This window comes from Solanum dulcamara, chromosome 10 (genome assembly GCF_947179165.1).
Source record: "Solanum dulcamara chromosome 10, daSolDulc1.2, whole genome shotgun sequence".
Taxonomy (NCBI): domain Eukaryota; kingdom Viridiplantae; phylum Streptophyta; class Magnoliopsida; order Solanales; family Solanaceae; genus Solanum; species Solanum dulcamara.
In genome coordinates, this window is record NC_077246.1 from 13,705,413 (window position 1) to 13,723,756 (window position 18,344).

Here is an 18,344-nt window from a genome sequence, read left to right on the forward strand (position 1 = left end):
TTCATGATGGGCTGCTATATTTCTTCTTCTACTCCTTTCATGTTAGTTGAGTCCCATTAGAGGATGAATGGCCCCAAGGGGGAGATATTGTGAGGCCTCGAAAGTTGGAAGGTTGAGATTTGGAGTAAAAAAAGGGGAAAATAGTGAAAATTTGGTTTGAGACTCGCCAATAACACTCTCCTAAGGTTAACCACCATAGATTCTAGGGCTTAAAAATTGAATTACAAGTTAAGGGAGTAATTAACTTACCTTTATTGATGAAAATAATGGAAAACTGGTGGTTTATTCCCTTAGTCGCCATTTGTTTCTCCCAAAAAAAAAGTTGCAGAATAATGAACAGTTTTGGGACTTTTCTACATAAATTCACAAATAATCCCATTATAGCAGCCCCACTATAGCGATATACCACCTGCTATGGCAGATTGCAGGGATTGAAACTCAGAATTCTCCCCAAAAGTCCAATTTTGCCACCCAGCTTTGAACTTTGACAGTCCAAACTAACCCATTCATGCCAAGTCTAATATCGAGAGTTCTACTTACCCAAATTCACCTTCGAAAACCCTTATAATTTTGTTAATTTCTTAGAATTAGAAAAAATTATCAAGCTTAGACATATCACCCAATTCATTCCCAGATTTTCCTCGACTTTGCCTCACTCAGATTCTGTTTGAGACTGGCCTAGCCTAAAATTGTTAAATTACTACCCAAGAAGTTTTCTAGCCCAAATGTTTTAACTATTGGTTTCCCTATAATGAATGAAATGGGTAATTACACCTCCTATTATGGTGAAATAAAATTTACCATATGAAGGAAAAATTGGAGAGGTTCTGCATTGGTCCTCTATTGAGGTACCTTGGACCGCCATAGCGACACTCAGCAGTAGTTCCAATAGATTTTACCTTTTGTATTCCCGATCAAAGTTCAAAAAGGGTTTCCTTATCCTAACTAAAGAGGCAAGGCTCTCAAGAAAAAACATCTGCGAACCTCGTCTTTGTAAAACTCTTTTCCAATCTCACAAGGACAGAACGTAGAGACGATTCTTGTGTGCTCCGCAGTAACAACTTGGCATATAGATATAATATCCTTTATGGTAGTAGATTTTGTTAACAAAAACATATACATGATAGAGATTTGGCAATTGAGCACCGATATGGGTAAGAATATTGAACAACTAGAACCCCATAATCTATATAGCTAGCATAGGATATGATTGTACCATTCATTTGGGCGACTCCTCATAGTCCCAAAAGAGGACTTTTATTGGATTCAGAGATGAGTTTGCATTCCTTATCCTGGCAAGGTATTGGACGGTTGTGGCAAGGTCAACAGTTCATTGTATCATCATGTAGCTCATAAGTGATGGTTGTCAGTTAGAGAAACTCCCCAAGAGTAAATTATTATATTCTCATAAACTGAGTTGCATTTACTTATCCATATCTTTTAAAGTATTGTTATATATATATATATATATTTATATATATATATATATGAGCTTTGAGTTTTATACTGAGTTATTTAAGCTTATTTACACTTTGTGCCCATCTGAATATGCTTTTTATGAGTAAGTTTTTTGCTTAGTGAGTTAGCTAGGACAAAAGTTTGCTTGGGAACCAACAATAGTTTTTGAGTGATGGCCACACGTAAGGTGTAGACTCAAGGTCATGTCAACCTTCAGGACACAATGAAGTTCATGGAAGGACCTTATTGAGCTTCATAAGGAGCAATACCATGTGTGGATGATAGATTGGAGTATGAAATATCTAGAAGAGTAAGCGAAGGAGAGGGCAACCTACTTCCCACTTTGGTGAGCTCAAGCCAAGTTTGGCAATAGGCAGCACACCTGGGCAAGCTTAGGCAAGCTCAAGACACACATTGGCGATCAACAAGGCGATATCAATATCACTTAAGCAATCAAGATGTCAATTTGGCGATGAACCTTGAAGATCAAGAAGGGCCCTTTGGGGGTATTTCCTAAATATCCACTTTTGGGATATTTATGTAATATCCTCAATGTTATCTAGCCAAACTCGGTATCATTTCATCTTCTTTAACTCTGATGAGAGGAGAGATCCTAGTAGCTCATCTCTGCATCGTTGACTCGGAGTCTCTTTTGGTTGTACTCATCAACCCAGCTTGAACAGAAGAAAATGAAGACTTTGGGTCGAATGAGATTTTTCTTAAAGAGCTCTTCAGCTTTCCTCTTTGGAGCTGAAGAATTCTCCCTTGTTTGTTTTTTTTCCTTTTGTCTTTTGTTTCTTTATTAGGTTTGGGCCAGGTTTGGGCCTAAACTCTTTGTAAGTATTGATGGAGTTTTTGATTTTTAATAAATGGCCTACATGTCTGGCTTTCAATTTTTTTAAAAAAAGTAATAGGCAAAATTATAAATAGGTACCTTAATCCGTTTTCTTCCTTAGATTAATTCGAGATGAGGAATTGAGATATTGGTATCTTGTAGAGGGTTGAATGGGTGAATTCTCATTGTTGTTGGAAAATTCTTGTTCTTGATTTCATATTGAATCACCTATTTGTGAATTTCAATTGTGTTTCACGTTTTTACTCAATTCAAGTCTTTTCTTCCTTTGTTAATTGTGGATTGAATTAAGAAAAAACTACATAATTAGACATATTTCACTACCATATATATATATATATATATACTAGTATTACCTAAATTTTTAAAATATTATGTATCTTACCACTAATTAAGAGTTTTTTTTTATCATATATTGAGGAATATACACTTAGATAATTGTATTTTTGCTATTAGATATACTAAAATAGGCAGAGAGGCGGGCGAGATGGGGTGAGAGGCAAGGAAGATTCATTATGTATCTCAAATACATGTGAATCACACTAGATACATGTAGTTATATGTATTTATTATGATTTCATGTATCACAAATACCAGATACATAGGAGAGTGGTGACTGAGATAGGAAAGAGGCTACGGAGGCGAGCAAGATTGTTATGTATTTCAGATACATGTGAATCCACTTGGATGCAATGTATCTTGAACAAATTACGCCTAATTTTGACATCATGTATCCAGAGATACATGTATTTGGATGTATCTGGACGCACCAACATCTGGTAAGATACGAAATATTGCAAACTAGAGCATATTTAAGTAATTAGCTCCTAAATTAGTGTTATTTATGTAAGTTCTCTTTCAATTAAAACTTTTTTTCTTCTCTTCTCCTTGTTTCTCCCTATATTTAATTTCGTGTTTGAGTCGATTTCAATTGGATTTGCTTGATTGAAATCGTATTACTTGTTTCCACATTGATTTGATTCTATATGTTCAACTAGGATCGTATAAGAAATAAGAATTTGAACAACCTATTAATAACTATTTAGAAAAATATACAAACTATTTGTTGGAATTTTAATGTTCTTGTTTAGAGGATGCAAATGAGATGAAGTTATTGTGGGGTTTTAAGAGTTAATTAGTGTAAAGAAAGAGTAATAAAAAGAAAAAAAAGGTGTGAAGAAAAAAATAGTGAAAAATTATATCTTTAATGAATTGCTAACATGAAGCTGATGTGGCACGCTGAATATGGTATTATGCTCTTAGGCTGACATTAATTTCACTAAGAATAAGAAAAAAGTCACAGAAACCCGTAAAGTAATAGTTCTTAATAATGTTAAGTGGACAAGTTTATTTTATACATTTTACCTTTGAAATAAATAACGTAAGAAAAAAAATAGGGAAGCTTACATAGATATATTACATTAAGAAAATATTTATCATTTATAGCAATAACATTTTTATTTTTAGTAAACATTCATAATACATTTATAATACAGTTTTAATATATATTATAGAGAATAATTTATAAAACACGTATAATACAAATTTTATTGATGAATCATACATTTATCACACACTTTAATATACTTATAATACATTGTGTCAATTTCTTATAAAGCAAGCATAATATATTTTAAAATCACTTATAACATTTATATCACATGCATAATTCACTTTTAATACATAGTGCAGATTTATCATAGTATTGCTATATATTGCTATAAATGATAATAAATAAAAAGTATCGTTAAAATTAGTAATTATTTATTAAAAAGTACTCACCCAAGTAATTCTTCCAAAAATATATTAGCATGATTCGCTTAAGAGGGTGCCTTCCCAATTCATGTTCATGATATAGAGCCTGGTTGTATTAACTCATTTTAGACACTTTAAAACACTTTTATAGTATTTAGGTAAACAAAAGAAATATTTAAAGTTAAAATAATAAAAATAAATAAAATATAAAAAAAATTAAAGTTATATTTCTCATTCAAATTCAAATATACTTGTAAACCCGTAATTTTTAGAACAAATTACACCCATTGACCATTCAGCCCTTTTCTTTCGAAAAAACTAGCCATTGCTTTCTCTTACCAAAAAAATGGCTAATGGGTCACTCGGCTGTGCAAGGCCCATTATTTTTTTTTTAAAAAAAATGTTGTGCTATTTTAAAAAAAATAAATCATTGATTTAATTAATTAATTTATTTTGCTCCTTTTTATTTTTTTCTTTTATAATTGTTTCACTTCTTTTGTGGAAAAAATAAATATTTACGTCGTTTTATTTTTTTGCTTATTCTTTTATTTATTAAGGTGAGAATGCATGATAATCAAATAAATATCGATACATTACATAATTATTTATATAATACCGATACATTATTATACACATTTATACAATATCAATATATTACATATACACTACATAATATTTATACATCATATATATATTTTTATACAATATTTATACAATATCGATACATTACATATACACTACATAACTATTTATACAATATCGATACGTTACATATACACTACATAACTATTTATAAAATATTGATACATTACATAAATATTTAGAAAAAATCGATACATTACATATACACTACATAATTGTTTGTATATTATATATATACATGTTTTTACACAATTTATACAATATTGATAGATGAAAAAAACTCCATGAAAAAAGTTTTTTTTTTAAAAGGATATAAATATCCTTTTAAGTTGAAAAAAGTTTTTGAATTCTGTATGACTAATAATATTTTTTATTTAATATTATACAAGAAAAAGAAAGAAAGCAATAAAGGCCTAGTGGTCTTGGGCCGAATTAAGTCCTATAATATTCAGCCCATGGCCTATTTTTGATTATTTTTTGTGTAAATAAAAATATGACTATATTTTTTAAAAAACTAATAACTTTTTGGAAATTAACATATTTATTATTATTACGTATGCATAAACAAATGTGAAAAAAAAAAAAAAAAGAGGAGTGGCCCATATTTTGTATTGCTCAGCGTCAAATTCATCATAATTTAGTCGCTTCTCCTCTTATTCATCTTGATGATTCACTGCTCTCTCCAGGTAAATATATTTTTCTCCTTGCCGCATCTACAAAACGCGATTTTATTAGTCATACAGAATTCAAATTCTGATGCATTAATGGATTATTAGATCCGTTTGCTAATCTATGGTTTGATTATTTCTTCAATTCTGGGTTTTATATATCTAAATTTTTCCCTTATGATGATTTAATTAGTTCATTGTTTGGCTAAGTTGTCGAAGACATTTAGTGTTAAATTTTTTGATGTTAACAGGCTGCTTGTAATCTATTGCACCTTTGGGAAGTTGAGTGCATAGTGAAGTTTAAGGAATTGTGATAAGGTAAGAAATGCGATTTGGAGGAATTTCACTTGAGCTCCTATCCATCTTAAGTTGTACTAATTACATTAAGGAAAGATATACAATTTTCCCTTCGTTTCTCAGAGAATTGGTTGACAAATTGATATAAGATGTGGTGTTGTCGAGTTTCTTTAATGTCTTTTGTCTTTTCTTTGAGGCAAGGTATCATTGTTAAGTTTCTGCATTGGGGAGCAGCCAGGATTTTTAAGTCATGGGTGCTCACCGGGAAGAGCTCCTTAAGAGGAGGAAAAGAATTAGTTCTGTTGTGTTGTGAGACTAGACTAAAGTTCCATTTGCTTTTGAGGAAGATGAGATTGGGTGGAAAAGAAAGTAAAAAGGGAAAAAAGAATTCTATTTTGGGAAGAAGGTTGGGAAATTGAGAAATAAAGTACAGAAAGGAAAAGTAAAAGTAAAAAAGAAAGCAAATAAATAGCATAAAAGGAAAAAAAATGCATCAGCTTATTTAAGAAGAGAAGGGTAGAGGGTAGACCCATTATCCACCGAGTTTCGAACCTTGCGTCACTGGCCCTTGTGATTTATCAGTAATTAAAAAGGAAATGCATCAGCTTAAAGAGAATAATTGTGTGAAGCTATTTGATCCTGCACCACAAGCATTTTTGTAGCCTGGTACCTCATACTTGATCAGCTAGCACATTCGTCTTGCACAATTCTGAGTGCTCACTCTATTTTTATGTAGCTTTATTCTTGATTTATTATGCAAATATATTGAATGTGATAAAAAATTATGGATGCTTGAGCACCCACAAGGATCTAGATGGGTCTACCCCTACATTGCAGCATCACTACCTTTTAAAGCGCCATGATGTTATGATCTGACATTTATTGTTCATGTATAATAATCTTAAAGTTATATTCTTGTGATATTATGCTTATTGGCTAAGTTGCTCAGACTCGGGTGCGGGTGTCCGAGATGGATGTGAATCCGAGAGTCGGATTCGTCATAAACTAAATTTTAAGATTCGGGGATACGAATCTGAGTATGGATACAGATGCGGGGATTTGGCTAAAATATTCAATATTATAAAAATATAGTTATAAAGATAAAGATATTCTTCCCCTCAGAAAAGATAGAGAAAGTCATTCAAGACCTTCAACCAACTCTCCTTACAGACCATTGTTACTGTCTACCATAAGTCGGAACACAACCGCTTGAATATTTAGCATCTCTTTGTTTGGCTTGAAACATGAAGCTACGAATGTTGACCAAGAGGAAAAGTATCTTGGTCAAAGTATCTGTTGTGGGTTGACCGCATCCCGCACCCGTCTAATGTATCTGATGTAGGTTGTCCATGAACTCTTGGTCAAAGTATCTGATGTGGGTTGACCGAATCCCACACGTATCCCGCACCCGTCTCGTGTCGACACGGGTGCGACAGCAAATATGATGAGTCCGCGCAACTTAGCTTATTGGGACTAGAGTATATTACATAGCAAGAAGTGTTTTGACGACTTTGAAGAAAGTGAATTGTCATTTCTGCTCTTACTCTCATCTAGAGATATCATTTCTACCTCTATTTATTACAGCAATGGCTACAGGAGGAAACAAGTCTGAGCCAAATTGATGTTAGGCTCAAACCTTTGTTCTTTGTTTTAGTATTTTTGATCAGTAAGCTCAAACTTTTATTTTATGATGACATTAGTCCGTAGATATTTAACTTGCATGTCAATAGGACAGATTTAGAGGGCTCTTCCTTTGTTTTTTTCCTTTTTCCTTTTTGTTTGTTTGTTTTGAGGGGTTATTCATAGACCTACAGGTATATTGACATGGGTTTCTTGTCAGACATAGCTCGAAATTGATCATCTTCAGAAACCTTTAGCATTTTACCTTCACGTAAGGACGATAACAGAGAATGGTCAAAAGGTTAGTTCAATTTGTTTGTTTTTTCATTTTCTATAGTTTTCTCCTGACACAATTGACCAATCAAACTTCCCACCCTTCCTCGACTCTGATGTTTTTGGTTGACCAGATATGGAGCGTTTTGAAGCAGAAATTATATCATGTTGCAGTGCCTAGAGGGGATCAAGCATTTAGGTGCCTCTCTGTCTAAATGTTGTGATCTGGACAGGCAATCAACAGCCTTTGAAGATCCAGAGATCCTTGCACGAGAGACAGTTTGTATGCTATTGGAACACATCTGTTAACATTTAATTTCTGCTATTGGAAAACATGAACCAAAAGCAATGTTTATCTGGTTACAAATTTGTCCTTTTATGATGGAGTCCTCTGGAAATCCGTATTTGCATTTTGAAGACTGTGTTCTTTTAAATTAAAAGTAAAAACTTGCTTTATTTTCATAATTTGTTATGTTGTTTTCGATATCATACTTTGTCAATTCATAAAAGTATTGGGACAATGAGTTGAAATATACAAATTTGAGATACGAGTGTTCTAATCTATATTGTTAGTCGTATTGGCTTTCTACTATCATAAATAATGTTATAAACCTATGTAATGTCATTCTTGTTGCAGTCAGCGTCAGTGAGATTGAAGCTCTTTATGAACTCTTTAAGAAGATTAGCAGTGCAGTGGTTGATGATGGGCTGATCAACAAGGTTTGTGTTTTATCCTTTGTTAAGTATACAACTTTGGGAACTAGCACCATTGTGTTTGAGATATAGGTATTGTAGCAGTTAAACTCTTCTTTTGGTTTCTGGCATGAATTCTTAATCAATCTTGTGTCCAGAGGCATTGATATTTGAGCCTATTACTAAATTGCAGGAAGAGTTTCAATTGGCATTATTCAAGACGAACAAAAAGGAAAGTTTATTTGCTGATAGGGTGTGTTCTCCTTGCCAGCTACACTAATCTTTTCATTTTGCTTCGGTTATTACAAATTTAGGTAGAGCGAAGGATGTTGCTTTCTTCATATAAGATCAACTAGTGATATCATTTTTGAAATCACAATTACTATTTCCTAAACAGTTAAAGTTGCAGTAGTAGTTATTTTAATGGGTTATTTCTACAAGGATTCAAGTATATTAAGTATCAATTTTATTTGTTTAATCACTATGTATAATACATTATTTTTGTTTCGAAGGTTAAAGGATAAATAGCTTATCATTTTATTTCTTCCTACTTTGACTTATTTAATTGCAGGTGTTTGACTTATTTGACACAAAGCACAATGGAATCTTGGGTTTTGAGGAGTTTGCTCGTGCCCTCTCTGTTTTCCATCCAAATGCTCCTATTGATGATAAGATTGAGTGTATGCGAGTTGCTTAACTATGTCAATAGTGTCACTTTGTGTAATCCTGCTTCTAATGGTATTGCTATTGTAGTTTCTTTTCAGCTATACGATCTCAAGCAACAAGGCTTCATCGAGCGGCAAGAGGTAAGTTTATCTCTCATAAGGTGAAATAGTTACTTTCACTTATGAACGCAAATCTGTTGTAATATTTTGATTGTTCCTATGTTTTTCTACTTTTAAGATGCCCTAGTTTCAGACTTTCAGCAGCTCTAGTTAGGGTTAACTCAACATATCTTGGAAATTGTATTCCACCTTTGATGCATTTCCAGGAATGCTTGACATAATAATAGTTTGGTTTCTATGCAGGTGAAGCAAATGGTGGTTGCTACCCTTGCTGAGTCTGGTATGAACCTATCAGATGATGTTATTGAAAGCATAATTGATAAGGTGCTTCATCAATCTACATTTAGATACCTCTGTTAGTATATCTTTCATTTGCATTGAAGGAGTGGCTCTCCTGGTTACATGTACAATGATGTAGTAGTACTTCTGCTTCTTGGTTGTCTCCTTTGCTATCTATCTTTTTTAGTTTAGTTCCATTGGAGTTTATCATTTTCAAGGATGATTTCTTGGTGACTTGGACCTACAGGAAAAGAAGCACCACCAATCCCCTGTGGTTTCTTCAAGGATGATGTCTCGATAATCCCCCTAAAGGAAACAAAGCACCCCTAATTCCTAGTGCCTAACATAACATGAAAACATTCTTTCGTAGGAGCTAATTCTTTCTTTTTATGGTATGGTTAGTTAGTTGGTCGCAATTGATATAAAAGATCAGGTGGAAGAGACTTTAACAGCCATTTTGGAGAGGCAGGTTCACAAGTTGAGGTCGAAAGAGCTTTCTTTGGTTAAAGTGTTGTGGAAGAACCATCCACACGACGAGGTAACTTCAGAGATCAAAGGCATGCAGCCCGCAGCTGTTTGAGACATCATGTATACTTCTTACTCCGTTCGAGGAAGAACATGAGTTTAAGTGGCAGAGAATGTAATGACCAAATATTATTGATATAGATATAACTTATGAGATGCAGAATTATCAAGCCATTAGTGGGATTAATTTACTATTACACTTGTTAGTTGGGTAATGAAGTAATTTGGACAATAAATAATAGTGAAGAAGTGGTCTAGGCACACATCTTTCCTTGTTGCCCACATATTAGGACGTAGGGTCAATGAGACATATTAACTAATACATAGAAATAGCGGGCTTTGCAAACAGCCAACAGTGCACTATAATGGGAAATACAATTGCTACCATTTCAATTTGGTTAACATATCATTTGGGTGGAGAAAATCCAAGTATCAGGTGTATATATATAGAAAGAGAGGGCTTTGCAAGCAGCCAACGCTACAGTGCAGCAGGAAATACAATTGCTACCATTTCAATTTGGTTAACTTATCATTTGGCCGGAGAGCTATTGTGGAAAAAATCCAAGTATTAGGTGTGTGTGTGTGTGTATACACACACTCAATCCAATAATAGTGTATCTAATAGCATTGAAATGCCATAGTTGTCACTTTGTCTTAGGTAATGATTGAACTTGTAGAATTGGATATAAGTTGAGATTTACGTAATGAGAACTTGGTTTAGAGCTTAGCCTTTAGAGTCCTCTGAGTCAAGGAGCAGTGTCCTAGTAGAGTCTTGTTTATGGATATGTTGTCGACCATATTTATAAACAAGAGGCTACAAGGCATTTTAGAAAAGTTTTACCTTCATTCTTTTATTTTGTCTCCTAAAATAGAGTTTTAGTTAAGATCGAATTCTTGAATGTTTTCATCACATATGGTGAGAACCAGAGGGTCCCCTAGTCCTAGATCTGTGATGGTGAGAACGAGATGGTCCCCTAGTCCTAGATCTATACAGGACACTGCTAGTAGAGGCCAAATGACGAGCCCTTTTCTTGTCTCACTCAGCATGCGCATGAGCCTGCATAGCCTCAACTCATTATCAACAATATCCAGATATGAACTATTACGACTCTCGCCCACCAATGTAACTCGAATATGGTATCGTAAGCCATCAACAAACCTAATCACTTCTCCTTATCGGTAGGGACCAAATGAGGTGCACAACGACCCAAATCAGTGAACCTAGCATCATACTCAGCCACATTGATGGCTCTCTACTCAAACTGTCGCTGCGTCTCCTCACGCTGACTCTGTGGAATGAACTTCTCCATGAATAAGGCCACAAACTCGCTCTAAGTGAGCAGTGGAGATCCAGCTAGCCTGCCCCTCTGATAAGAAACCTACCGAGATTTAGCTATGCCAGATAACAGAAAGGCTGCAAGGCTACCCCATGTGAGTCTCTAATACCCATAGTAAGAAGGATCTTCTATCACAACTTCTGGTCTGTAATGGTTAATGTAGTGTTATCAAACTCTGGAGGAAATAATTTCATGAAGACTCCATCTTCCTCACATGATCATCACCAGCAGCGGTAGAAGGTCCTGTTCCACCTAATGGTATCACAATTTGAGGAGTTACAATAGGAATAGGAATCACAATCTCAACAGCTGGGATAGGCTGCTGACCCACATGAATAGCAACAGGAATCTGAGTACCAATAGTAGCATGCCCCTCTGTAGCAGCTGGTGGTGTTGGCACCTCAACTGGTCGAGGAGAATAAGACTCCAAGACGTCAATAGTCTCACTTCTACATGCAGCTAAGAGTAATGGTAAGACCAGGAACTGTAGTCTGAAAGGGAACGTTCTGCACCTCAAGTACCACAGGTTGTGCTACTCTATCACGCCTACTCGCCTAGCAGTCGGGGGGTTACATCCAATGGACTCAGCAGTCGTGGTCCTAGTCTAAGCTCTCAGCCAACCACGTGACCTAGGCATAACCTGCACTAGTGGTGCCTCCTTTAGTACTCCTGGGGACGATCCCGTTCTCACCATGTGTGATGAAGATATTCAAGGATTAGATCTTAATTCAAACTCTTCTATCATAGGAGATAGAAACCAATGAAGGGAAACTTTCCTAAAATACCACTATGGCTTCCTGTTTTTTAAATATGGTGGAAAACATTCCTTAAGTCACAAGACGCTAAAGCCTAAACTATGATACAAAGTTCTCGATTTAATATCCAATTTTATAAGTTCAATCATTACCTTAATCATTTATTCTCAAAGACATAAAGATAACTATATCATTTCAATCCAATTAAATACATTATTGTTGGATAAAAAATAGGTAATTATATATACCTGATACTTGGATTTCTCCACAATAGGTCCCCACAAATGATAAGTTAACCAAATTAAAATGGCAGCAATTGTATTTCCTGTTCTGTTGGCTGCTTCGAAAGCCTCCCTCTCTATGCATTAGTCAATGAACTAAGTCCTCTTTTACTCTCTCTCCACTCGTGCTTATATGTGGCCAGTAAGGGAAGATGTGGGCCTAGCCCGCTTTTTCACCATTATTTATTGTCCAAATTACTTCATACCCAACTAACAAGTGTAATAGTAAATTAGGTCCACTGACCACTTAATTAATTCTCTATCTCATAAATTATATTTATATAAATAATATTGGGTTATTACATTAAGTAAATGTGAAAGGAGGTTGGTCACCAATAATAAGTGATACTTTTCGACGGGTAGTAAACTAGCATTTATTGATTGTGTTCTTGATGAGATCCTCACATATTATCTACTTTTGCACCCAATCCCTGCAAAAGTAGCAAAGCTACTAGACAAATTAAGAAAGATTTTCTATGGGAAGGCACAAATTATACCTGATAAAGTGGACCACAATAATGATGTCTAAAATACGAACGATTTGGGAGATAAAATTTCGGAACTGCATAATGAAGTGCCTTCTTCTAAACTGGCTATGTAGATTCAGCAATGAAAAAGTTTAATGAAGGAGTAACCATAACAAGTTTGGAATAGCTAGACACTGCAACAGCATACCTAGTGTAATTCCACAAGTGGGGTTTGGGGATGGTGATGTATACACAACCTTACTCCCTACCTTGTAAAGGTAGAGGGGTTGTTTTCGATAGACCATCGGCTCAAGTAAAACATATGCCCATCAAGCAATAGCGAAGAAACCATGTTGAAAACAATTAAAAAATTAGCAAGTAACAACAACAAATAATATGATTATTGAAGCAAGAAAACTACATGTAATAGTAAAGTCAAAGAATAAGATAGTAGGAGAGTAATAAAAATAATACTGATAAGGGAACTAGACAATGCTCGACTATCTACTAACATTCTATGATAATTCTCGACTTCTATATATTTCTATATATGGTCATGTCCTCGGGTTAGCTGCAAGTGTGTCATGTCCCATCTAATGTTCTTTCCCCAGACTTCTTCGGGCTACCTCTACCTCTTCTTATACATGCTATAGCCAACCTTTCATACCTCCTTATTAGGGCATCTCTGCATCTTCTCATCACATGCTCGAGCTATCTCAGTTTCGCCTCCCTCTTCTTGTCAAATACGGAGACCACTTATGCCTTGTACCTAATAGCTTTTTACCTTAGATCCGGGTAACAACTGCAGTCTCATTTTGAGTATAGTGATGATGCACTTATCTTTTCTCTCTATTACCTATTGAATCAAAGCAAAGCTTTCGAAGTCTCCCTCAAACTACTAGCAATAGAGCTTACATTGAACTATCTACCATCAAGACTAAATGAGGTGAGAAGATAATTGTAGATATTTGAAATGTATATTGCTTCTTCGCCTATTGGTAAATCAGATTTTCTTCTATTCTCGGCATCAAGCCTCATTAGCTCGAGTAAAGTGAAGTAGTTGTCGTTTCTATCTGTCCTAGTATGCCCACACATCTATCTCAACATCCTTATTTATGTTACTCTCATATTCTGGATGTGCAAGCTTTTGACTAGCCAATACTTCGCCCCATACAACATAATTGGTTTGACCACCACTTTATTAAACTTACCTTTAAGGCTTGGTGGCACATTCTTATCACACAAGACATCAAATGCATGTCTCCATTTCATCCACTCTGTATCAATACGATGTGTAACATTATCGCCAATCTCCCTATTTCCTGGGTTGGTCCCAGAGACTTGAAACTTCCTTTCTTGGAGATGATTTATGTATCAATTCTTACTTCCACGTTTGCCATGTGGGTTACGTCACTAAACTTGCATTCCAAGTATTTTTTCTTAATCATGCTCAACTTGAACTTTTTAGACTCCAGGGTTTGTCTCCAAATCTTCAGCCTATCGTTAACTCCACTGCGTGTCTCGTCAATCAAAAATATGTCATCTGCAGAGCAAATAGCAAGATCCCATTGAATGTCTATTTGGCGATGGATAAGCAGTTATTAAGAGTTCTATAAATCCCCCAGGGTTTAGTTCAAGTGGTAAAGGTTGATGGACTTGTGACCTAGGTCACAGTTCAAGCCATGTTCATGCAAATTAAACCTGATATTAAAGTGGAAAAGATTAGAGGGGAAGACTCATTATCTCTGAATTTTGAAGGTTGTGGTAGGTTCTAAGGGTTGGGCCCAAATAAATTTCTTGGTCATTAAAAAGAAGAATTCATTAAAACGGTACAAATGACTGTTAGGGATTGAAGGAAAACTATGAACAGATCCTTGGATAGATCAGATTTGTCTGAAGCAAACCTTTCCTGATTTTCACAGTACTGTATTTAATCAGGAGGCATTAATTGCTGAATGCACTGGGTATGTTGTTGTTGCATACTTGCATTAATTGCTGAATGCAGACAAATGAATGAGGGGAAGCTAAACTTTAGGGGAAATTCTTTGAATGTGAGATTGAGAAAAAAGCACAATAACTGAGGAAAACTGAAGGAGATAAGAACCCCACTTAAACATGATATGCTTAATCTGGAATGGTGCTAAGAATGATGAATTTTCAATTAAGTCCTAAAATACTATATTAAGCAGAAAGTCGAATGTAAAAGATATGTAAGATCTTGCAAAAGGGAGGTTTCAATATCAGCTCAAGGGTTACTTATATGAAGCGCAGATCTGCCGGCTACGTATTTCTTCTCTGCAAATAAGCCTGGGAAGTGTGGTTTATCTTCCTGAATGCATTTTGGGTGCACCGTGTGACACCCTCATTTCTAGAGGATATTATGAAGAGTGCAGGCATAGACAGAAAGTACAGTAAGTTGTCCTTTGCTCCCGTCCTTCTTTCTATCAGTCTCACCTTGCAAGCCAGCCCAACCCTACAGCCAAAAAAAGGTAAGCGCCTAGCGCGAACCTTATTTATTAGTTTAGTAAAGTCAATCTTTGGCTCCCTAAAGACTAAGAAATGGATAAATAATACAGCATTGTCATGTGCTTATATAAATATAGGGGTCATTTGGTTTGGAAGCAAGTTTTGTAGGGATTGTAATAGAGGGATTATTCTAATGCAACTATGCAAGGACTGTAATGTAGGGATTATTTATTATTAGACATTTGATTTGTTGTATTAAAAACTAATATATAGTAAAATTTGAAATATTTGTTTTCTAACAAAATAAATATTCTTTGCTATATGAAAGGTCATTTCTGCTTAGTATTTTTAATTGATGTATTATTATTACTCGCATTCTTATTCAGTGTGCTATCTTTGCATAAATTATACATAGATACCTGCATAACTTAAATATGTATTACTTAGGCAAAAAAGAAAAAAACATGAACCATTGTTTAAACAATGCTAGATTCGATATGGGGATTATTTCTTCCTATTTTGCAACCAAATGACACCTAATTTTAAAAATACAAATGTGATGTAAATATTTTTGTGCACTTCTTGAATTCTTTCAAATCTATGTGAATCAAGGTCCTTTTAGCACCTTCTTGGTGCATATCTATGAAATATTTGTTTAAACAATGCTAGATTCAATATGGGGATTATTTCTTCCTATTTTGCAACCAAATGACACCTAATTTTAAAAATACAAATGTGATGTAAATATTTTTGTGCACTTCTTGAGTTCTTTCAAATCTATGTGAATCAAGGTCCTTTTAGCACCTTCTTGGTGCATATCTATGAAATATTTGTTTAAACAATGCTAGATTCAATATGGGGATTATTTCTTCCTATTTTGCAACCAAATGACACCTAATTTTAAAAATACAAATGTGATGTAAATATTTTTGTGCACTTCTTGAGTTCTTTCAAATCTATGTGAATCAAGGTCCTTTTAGCACTTTCTTGGTGCATATCTATGAAATATTACTTATAACACACACAAAAAAAAAAGTGACATGGAACTATCTGCAGTGTGGTTGGGATTTGCTCATTTATTTGAGTTGTGTTTTGGTCAAAACTGAATTATATAATATCCAAATGGATCTGGAGGGTTATCATATTTATTTCTGGTTCATTCTTCTGGCTCCAATATTTTTATTCCGGTAGTAGAGGTTTCTCATGAATTTTACTGTTTAACTAATGTTTCTCTTCTTCGTCAGACTTTTGAAGAAGCTGATACTAAACATGATGGAAAGATTGACAAGGAGGAATGGAGAAATTTGGTCTTGCAACATCCTTCACTTTTGAAGAACATGACCCTCCAATATCTCAAGTGAGTGGCATTTAGAAACATGACATTACTCCATTATCATATTTTCAAACTGTGATATTATCCATACTATGTTCATGTCATTCATCGGCTCATTTAAACAGGGACATTACAACTACATTCCCGAGCTTTGTCTTTCATTCTAGGGTTGAAGATACCTAATTTGGGGTGCACAGGCTGGAGTTGTTTAGAGAGCTACATTTACATCTTTTTTTTTCATGTTTTGTTTGTGCAACTTAGCCAGTTTTCTGGATACTGTTCATGCTCTTATTTTTACCCGGTTCAAAATTTCAATATTTTCTTGATTTGTTATTCATTTTGAGTGTTGTTGTTCTCTATTTTGTTGCCGTAGTAATAAATGTCTGATTTCCCATTCAGCTATGTTATCTATGCTTGTAATTGGTTCACAGTCCGCCGGCTTCAGTAAGATAAAAATTTGTTAGGTCTTTAGGTTTGTGCAGGTATTGTTATTTATTTTTTATGAGAAAAAAAATCACCTAGTGGTATAATTTAGGCTAAGTGGTCCTATAATTATTACTGTACAGCTACCAAATTTATAATAACGTAGATCAGCGCAACTTCCCATTACGGGCATTAATTACTTTGATGGATTAATTGAATTATGAATTGTAGTGAAACTGTCATATCTACAAACACACAAAATTGAGATAAATTTTGGCATAGTCAACTTTTCAGTGTATACAAATTATGCTTATACAGTCTTAAAATCTATAGCATCTTAATTTTTGTGACTGCCAACCAGCCATTCACTTCTAATTGTTGGTATAACTGATAACAATAGAGTTCTTATATTTGTATATCTCATCTTCAAATGCTGTTATGATTTGTGTTTGACAATTTCGTGTTATAGAGGTAGTTGATTTTACCTGATATTCTTGTTTATGAGCTACATGATGTGTATTTTTCTCTTCTAAAATAGGGTTCCTATAACAGTAAACACTACCTCCCCCCAGTCCCTACCTGTTCTTCGCACTTCAGAATCCAGCAATTGTACACTGACCTCAAGCTGTCCATGTCAGAAGACCTCTCAACTCCACTGCTCACTCCCTTAGACATCACTCGAAAGTTCCATTAGAATTGTCCGTTTTAGTACTAATCTATTACGTCACATGTAGATCACAAACCTGTGTTAAGGCCACTGACAATTCACAAGCCGGAAGATATGAGTTCAAGCAGCTTTGTGGTTATTATGTGTCTTGTGTTCCTAAGCTTGTAGGAACTCTCATACGTACGTTTCATGCCTTAAGAAATTCCTTGATGGCAGTCCCTCCCCCTTTATGAAAAGCCTAGCGTTTGCCTCAATAATTTTTAGTATTGGCCAAAACACAAAAATCAATTTTTCGAAAAATTGCTTTTCAACAACATACCTAGAAGTCTTAAGTTTTAGACTATTCAAAAGTAGTTTCTAAGTTTCTGCAAAAATATGAGCTTTCTTTTGAAACAAACGCCAACGACGCCTCTACTGCAAGCAAGTTTGAAACGAGTGCATGAGTCCCGACTGTGCATGTTGCTCTATGAATACACATTTCAGTGATGGAACACTTGGTTGATATATTCAACTGTGGTGCAAGCTTTTTCTTTTTCTTTCTTATTTAACAAATGATGCAAAATAACTCTTTTTTCTCCTTTTTGATGCAACATAAAATGGAAAACATCATAAAAATGACCTTTACACAGCTAAAGAGAACATAAGAATTTACATTAACCCCACACTTGAAATACTGCAAGAGGAATATCTCTCACTAATAATAAGCACTGCAACGCCTAAACTCTGAAAAGTGGCAACAAATTTTCCTTTGATGAGAGAAGGGTAAG

General features: G+C 34.7%; 1 protein-coding gene across 5 annotated transcripts; it reads left to right on the forward strand.

Annotated features, from left to right (window-relative positions):
- The first annotated feature begins 5,306 nt into the window (after window positions 1-5,306).
- On the forward strand, window positions 5,307-16,885 carry LOC129870441 (calcineurin B-like protein 3). 5 transcript variants are annotated; one of them, XM_055945236.1, is made up of 11 exons: window positions 5,308-5,394; window positions 5,628-5,694; window positions 7,514-7,594; window positions 7,701-7,849; window positions 8,204-8,286; window positions 8,453-8,512; window positions 8,831-8,939; window positions 9,013-9,065; window positions 9,288-9,368; window positions 16,399-16,511; window positions 16,613-16,885. In XM_055945236.1, the coding sequence occupies exons 4-11, from the start codon at window positions 7,732-7,734 to the stop codon at window positions 16,668-16,670; spliced, it is 675 nt and encodes a 224-aa protein (XP_055801211.1). In that variant the 5' UTR covers window positions 5,308-5,394; window positions 5,628-5,694; window positions 7,514-7,594; window positions 7,701-7,731; the 3' UTR covers window positions 16,671-16,885. The 5 variants fall into 5 exon arrangements, with proteins under 5 accessions (XP_055801215.1, XP_055801214.1, XP_055801211.1 ...); XM_055945237.1 differs by lacking the exon at window positions 5,308-5,394 and adding an exon at window positions 5,410-5,503; XM_055945240.1 differs by lacking the exon at window positions 16,613-16,885 and having other exon boundaries at window positions 5,307-5,394; window positions 9,288-9,324.
- The last annotated feature ends 1,459 nt before the right edge of the window (window positions 16,886-18,344 follow it).